General features: G+C 43.3%; 1 protein-coding gene across 1 annotated transcript; it reads right to left on the bottom strand.

Moving 5' to 3' along the window:
* Positions 1-559: 559 nt before the first annotated feature.
* Positions 560-2,153, bottom strand: LOC133731128 (organic cation/carnitine transporter 3-like). The gene has a single exon (XM_062158576.1). It carries the CDS (start codon positions 2,126-2,128, stop codon positions 560-562), a length of 1,569 nt encoding a protein of 522 aa, XP_062014560.1. The 5' UTR covers positions 2,129-2,153.
* Positions 2,154-7,541: the final 5,388 nt, after the last annotated feature.

The raw sequence follows: 7,541 nt of genomic DNA, 5'->3' as shown, positions 1-7,541 counted from the left end.
TAATTTGGATTAATACTTTAATTGTTGATTAAGAACACAGAGTTGAAAAGAAAGTCTTCATTCCAATAATTTTTCTCTTTTGAGTTTGTACTCCGGCAATGAGCCAATTAAACACAAGCCAATTCAAAAAATAGTCAGTTTGCGTACATGACTAGCATACTATCCGAGCTCCAGAGAACCTCGTTAACGGAGCATTTAAAACTCCAGGGTGTATGTGTTTGGTGTAACAGTAAGATAAAAGAAAGGAAAAAAAAAAAAAAAGCCTTTAGAACTCCAGTTCTTCCAAGATGGCCAAACAAACATTAACAGAACAACACAAACTTATAAGTATTTAATAAGACAGTTCTAGCTTCTCATTATAAAGATTCATGTAGATGAAAAACAAAGCTCTTAGTGCATATATGAATACTTGAAACTCCTAATGATAAATTAATAATCCAACTCACACTCACTTGTAGTTGCACTTTATTATCACTAAACATATCCACTATACAAAAATGCAGCCTTACAAGACAAACTAGGCAACTAGCTAGTGATCCTGAATCATCTAACATATATTCTAGACGACAAGCCGAACCGCACTGCAATTAGCTGTCTCTTTGTGCTCTTCCTCATCCATTGTATCACAAATCCTTCTCCCTCTCGTCTCCGGCAAACAAACAACAAACAATCCACAAACCCCCACCACAACCCCAAACACCCCATATGATAGAACCCCGCCGTTTTCCCTCCCCGCCGCCGCCAGCGTCGGGCTGAAAACTCCTCCTAACACCACCGCCTGCCTCACCATCGAGAGAGCCGAGTTCCTCACGCACGTGGGGAAAAGCTCAATCGTGAATATAAGCAACACATTAAAGGCTGAACAAGCACTAAAGAAAGACAGAAGCTCTAACCCGATTTGTAACTCTACCCACGGATTAAAACCTTTTAGCACCGAGAGAATGCTACAAACCCCACTGAGAAAAGTGAAAACCAGGAGCGAGCTTCTCCTGTTCAGTTTCCCAATTAGGAAAAAAGCGACTAAAGAAGCAGGTAGTTCGGACAAGGCGTTTAACGTGACACTAAAGTAGAGGTTGAAATTCAAGCTCCCCAAAGCTAATGGCATGCCGTAGTACACCATTCCAATTCCAAATCCGGCTCCCATAACCGCGGACAGTCTCCGAAAAGCCCATTTTCTCTTTACCAAAACCCCGATTGCAGAGTAGAGATCCACATTCCAAGTCTCTTGCTCGAACGACAAGCTCGAGAAGCTCATGGTTATGCTTGGTGAAATACATTTTAGGGTTGAGATGGCGTCTTCTTTGCGGCCCCGGACGAATAGCCACCGGGGCGATTCTCGGACCAGGAAATGGACGAGAATGGAGTAAAAGAGAGTAGGAATTGAAGTCCAGAAGTAGAGTGTTCTCCATGAGTGGCTTTGATGGGTGTAAGCTATAGCTGGTAGGGAGAGAAACCCTAATGTGAAGCAAAAGAAACCTACCACACCCACCTGGCCACGCCACCGCTTGCCTACCAGCTCGGTGGACAAGACTAGCGCTGACGTGCCGATGGTGGCGCGGGCAAAGCCGGTGACGAATCTCAAGAAGGAATAGATCCATATGTTGGTGGAGAAGGCGGTGAGGAGGGTGGTGAAAGACATCATGAGACACGAGAGGAAGAGCATCTTTTTCCTGCCGAGTGATGAATCGGCGAGTGTGGAGAGGGCGAGTCCTCCGATCAAGCACCCCATGAAGAAGGAGGAGGCCGGCAGGCCGGTGACGACCGACCCGGAACACTCGAGGGCCCATTCGGAGATTACAGAGGTGTGTTTTGGCCGATCCCAGTCCCATGAGGACTTGGGAAGTTGGCAAATGTTTGAGAATGATGAGTTGCATGAGCTGGGGTTGTCAGTGAGCTGTTGAGTACAGTGCCACGCGGGCTCGGCGTCTGTGAAGACGGTGATGAAGGTTTGCTGGGCGTCGAAGAACCATGAAAAAGAGACGAGGATGGCTTGGAGGAACTGTGCCCACCCGAAATCTCCGATGCAAAGTTCGATGGCGGAGTCGAGGGAGGGAAGGTGGTTTTGTAGCAGAGGGGGTTCTGACTCGGCTGAGTTGGATTCGGAGAGAAGAGGGGTTGAATCGCCCATTTGGTTTCAGAACCAAAGAACTTGAGCTAAATTAAGGTTTTCTATGGAATGGGTGATATAATATCTTGATGAAGGTTTTATATAGGAGGATTTCAACGGCATGGTCGAAACTCTAGGTATAGTCAAGATCTATCATCTATGTACCAAGGATCGGTTTTCAGTTCTTTTTTTTCTTCTTGTTTTGTGCAGAGGGGAGAAAAAAATAGTACTATAAAGGCCAACAATCATAAAAGTTTTTACATCTAAATACGCCATGATTCAAATAATTCATCTGGGGAATTTACTTTCAATAAGTTAATTTTGAATTTTGAGCATGTTTACCGCTTGAAATAAGAATGTGTTTAAGGATATGAGATAATAGAGAGATTGATGAGAGAATTGTGTGTTTCATTATTGAGAATAGGAGCCCTATATATAGGGATTACAAAGTACATGTTATAATGATACAAGGAAAACTATTCCGAATAGGACTAGGAATTCTAGAACATTCTCTCCTATTACAATCATGGAACTACTCCTAGTTTGATTAGGCACATAAAGCTGATTTCCTTCAACACTCCCCCTTATGCCGCTCAAACTTGGTGGTGACGCTTCATCCGTTGCCTCGTTAAAAACCTTGCTCGAGTGAAAAACCCTATGGGACAAAAACAAGCTCGAGGAGGAGAAAAAGAGTACAACACGTCCTTCACTCTTTGAGAACGAATATGTAGACATCATAACTCCCCCTGATTGCTAAAATCGTGGGAGTTCGGATAACTTTCTCAATCTGATGCTTTTCACATGTTTCTTGAAGGTGAATTTAGGTAACGACTTAGTGAATAAGTCAACTACATTATCCTCTGATCGGATTTAATTCACTTCAATCTTTAGAAGTGATTGTTTTTGCTGATTGTAAAAGAATTTAGGCGATATATGCTTGGTGTTGTCGCCCTTGATGAAACCTAGCTTCATTTGCTCAATACAAGCTGCATTATCCTTGTAAATGCATGTAGGTTCATCAGTGGTAGACTTCAAACCACAACTTCCTTGAATATGTATGTCTAATTACAGACCTTAGCCATATACATTCACGCACGACTTCATGTAGAGCAATAATCTCCGCATGATTTGAGGAAGTAGCAACAAGAGTCTGTTTTGTAGACCTCCAAGATATCGCAGTGCTTCCCATGGTAAAGACATAACCCGTTTGGGAGCGACCTTTGTGAGGGTCAGAGAGGTACCTTGCATCAGCAAAACCCATCAAAACATCATTGTCGTTTTGATGTAAGAGAGGTGGGTGAGGCCAGCCACCCTTAGTGGTGGCAGCGGCGCTGGCGGCAATATGGCCGGCTATGGTGTTATGGTGGACGGCGGCGCCATGCCTAATGGGGTCCGATCCCATTCTTCCGTCATTCCTCTTCTCTCTTTAGGGATAAAATAGGTCCATATCAATTGTACCTCTTAGGTATCGAAAGATTGTCTTTACACCAATCCAATGGCGGCGTGTTGGCGCGGAGCTATGTCGAGGTAACAAGTTCACTGCGAATGAGATGTCCTGTCTTGTGCATTGAACTAAGTACAATAATGCACATATTGCACTTAAATAGGGCACTTCAGCCTCTAATAATTCTTCGTCCTCATCCTTTGGACGAAACGGATCTTTTCCGGGCTCAAGACTACGGACAATCATGGGAGTACTCACAGGCTTTGCTTTATCTTCATTAAAGCGCCTTAGAATTTTTTGAGTATATGCAGACTGATAGATCAAAATCCCATCACTACGGTGCTCGAGTTCTAAATCGAGACAAAACCGTGTTTTCCCCAGATCTTTCATCTCAAATTCGGATTTCAAATATTTAGCAGTTTCCTTTAACTCATCTAGAGTTCCAATTAGGTTCATGTCATCGACATAAACTGCTACGATTGCAAATCCGGAACTTGTTCTTTTAATGAACACACATGGGCATATTTCATTGCTAATATATCATTTCCCAATCAAGTAGTCACTTAGATGGTTATACCCAAGGTTCGAAAAATCGCTAGGCGCTAGTCGGGCGGTGACTGAGGGACTAGCGCCCAGACGCCTAGTCGGCGCCTAGGCGGTTTTATTTTTTTAAATTTTTATTTTATTTTTATAACATAAAAATATATTATATAAATAAGAATATGAAAAATAATAAATTTGATTGAGGTTTCATGATCTTGGTAGTGGGAATTTGAGCCAATAGCAAGAGTGTAGTGAGGTTTCACGATCCTAGTGACAAATAGAAAATGTCAAATCCTAACCGTTGATTAAGGGTAAGAAACACAAGAGCCAAATATCATGACCTTAGAATTGAGAACAGAGAGGTCACGACCTTTTCACTCACGCCACATATAAACTAACTTATTAATTCCCTCTCTCCCTCTCTCTCTCTCTCTCTCTCTCTCTCTCTCTCTCTCTCTCTCTCTCTCTCTCTCTCTCATCAGACTGCTCAAGATAAAGATAAATTTCCCGTACTGTTTGCATGCCTACCAGACTACAAGAGGCAACACTCTAAGGAAGAAATTGTTTGCGGCTGCCGGCGATTGGTTGAAGACGGAACTCTTGATTTTGGGGATCAAAACGTCGTCATCGAAGCGGTGAGATGCATAAGAGGAAGAGGAAGTAGAGTTCGGATTGGGTGAGGAGGCAGAGGTCGACTACGAGAACGGAGTCTAGGTGGAGATGGTGGTGGTCGATGGTGGCCATAGGAGTGATTTAGGAGAAACAGATCGAAACTCAGGTGAATATATAGCAAACCCGCCTACTCCGCCCAAATGATTATGGCCGACTAGGCCGACTAATCACCTGCCTAGGCTGACTAATCGGCCGCCCAAATCCATGTCTGTCTCCCTCGCCGAGTAGGTGTTACTCGCGGCGATCAGCCACCGCCCAGCGCTTAGGCACCGCCTAGGCGGCCGAGTTTTAGAACACTGGTTATACCACATCCGTCCGGATTGTTTTAATCCATATAGTGAGCATTTTAATCTTATTGAAAATGCGCTCCGTGGTTTAGAGCCACTTGATTTGGGTAATTGAAGTCTATTTGGAACCTTCATATATATATATATATATATATATATATATATCTCTGAATCTAGATCCCCCTAGAGATATGTTGTAACCACATCCATAAGCTGCATGTCAAGTTTTTCGAAAACTACCAAACTGACAAGGTAGCGGAACGTTATAACGTCCATTACGGGAGAATTCATCTCCTCGTGTTCGATTCCAGGGCGTTATGAGAAACCTTGCGCCACGAGGCGGGCTTTATATGTAACCACCTCATTTTTCTCATTACGCTTTCTAACAAAGACCCATTTATGGCCAACAGATTTTACATCTGGGGGTGTCTGCGTTATAGGTCCAAATACCTGTCTCTTTGCTAGTGAATCCAATTCAGCCTGGATCACATCTTTCCATTTAGGCTAATCCGCTCTTCGTTGACATTCTTCGACAGAGCGAGGTTCGATATCATCATATTCTATAATTCCTTTTGCAACATGATATGCAAATGCATGATCGATAGCCATTGATTGAATTTCTATCCATCATCTCATGTACACTAGTATAATTCATGGAGATCTCTCTATTCTCTAGAATTGGTTCTGACATTGGAGCGTCCCCCAATGATGTCTCTTGGACATAACCATAATCCGGAATATTCTCATGAGATGGATTATTCACATCGATGATTAATGGATTATTTTGTGCCAAACTCGCTTTCTTTCTTGGGCGAGAATTAATCGAACCTATGAGCCTCCCACGCTTCCTGGCAAGAGCCGTGGGCCTGACCACTGCGTCACCCATATAGGGGACGTTGGCGTGATGCTTAGGTACCCTTGAGATGGCGTCATGTCCTCTAATTTTTTTAGGGACATCAATCATTGCAAGCACGTTTGCAGCAGGTATGTGTGATCTTATCACTTTAGCGATATCAGAAAACGCATCAGGCATCGATTCTACTACGTTCTGAAGATCGAGAATTCTCCGCACTTCAATTTTGGACTGTGCGGTTAGGGGATCAAGATGAGACAGAGTGGGGACAGACCACGACAATTCATGTCGTTCCTGTTGAACATTTATGTTCTTATCTCCCCCTAACGACGTGAAGACTGTCTCATCAAAGTGACAATCCGCAAATCTAGCGGTAAAGAGATCGCCTATCAAGGGTTCTAAGTAGAGGACAATCGTTGGAGAATCATATCCAACATAAATGCCTAATCGTCTTTGATGACCCATTTTGGTGCGCTGTGGTGGCGCAATTGGCACATAAACTGCACACCCAAATATGCGTAAATGTGAGACATCAGGCTCATACCCAGTCACCATCTGGGACACAGAGAAGGGTTGAGTGGCAGTGGGTCTCAGACGAATAAGCACAGCTGCATGCAATATTGCATAGCCCCAAGCAGAAATAGGGAGATTGGTGTGCATTATCAATGCTCTAGCGACCATTTGTAGTCGTTTAATGGCGGCTTCTGCGAGACCATTTTGGGTGTGAACATGAGGAACATGATGTTCAACGTCAATCCCAATGGACATGCAATATTCATCAAAAGTTTTTTATGTAAACTCCCCAGCATTATCTAGCCTTATAGACTTAATAGGATGATCAGGGTGGTGAGCCCTTAACTTAATAATTTGGGCGAAGAGTTTAGCAAATGCAGCGTTCTTTGTGGACAATAGCATGACATGTGACCAGCGTGTCGATGCATCAACCAACACCATAAAATATCGAAATGGTCCGCAAGATGGTTGAATAGGTCCACAAATATCACCTTGGATTCGTTGCAAGAATGGTATGTTTTTTTTAGTGTCCTTTGCATAGGATGGTCTCGACCCTAATTTTGCTAAAGAACATGCTTTGCAGAACGAATGATGGGCTTTAGAAACAACCAATGAGAATTTTGGTTGAGCCATGAAGTCACAATTGACTTTAGAAGTAAAAGGAGGAGTCAAAGAATGGTCCATGGCGTCAAAGCCATGTTGTTGCCGTAGGGGGTAGACGGCGCCGGCCCTAAGTGGCCGGTCTTGTACAGTCTTGGCACCGTGAGGGGCAGGTGCATCTCCTCGAACCAATTTTTGGTTCTTACTTCTCTTCGTTCTGAAGAATGGATGTCCGTGTGAAGTCTTTAATATACGGATCATCATATCACGACCTGGGTGTCCCAAACGGTCATGCCAAAGCCTATATGTGTCAGAATCCCATAAATCATCTCTCATAACATGATTGGATTCAATTACTCGAATAGTGGTTGCATACAACCCACTAGATCGACACATGAGTTTCTCTAAGACTCTTTTATGTCCGTAGTCATTAGAGGTGATGCAAAGAAACTCTTGTCCATTCTCACAATGTGTTTCCACATGAAAACCATTAGCTCTTATATCTTTAAAGCTCAAAAGGGT

This window comes from Rosa rugosa, chromosome 2, assembly GCF_958449725.1.
Source record: "Rosa rugosa chromosome 2, drRosRugo1.1, whole genome shotgun sequence".
NCBI lineage: Eukaryota > Viridiplantae > Streptophyta > Magnoliopsida > Rosales > Rosaceae > Rosa > Rosa rugosa.
The sequence above is the reverse complement of the archived record's forward strand: the minus strand, read 5'-3'. Positions and strand labels throughout refer to the sequence as shown.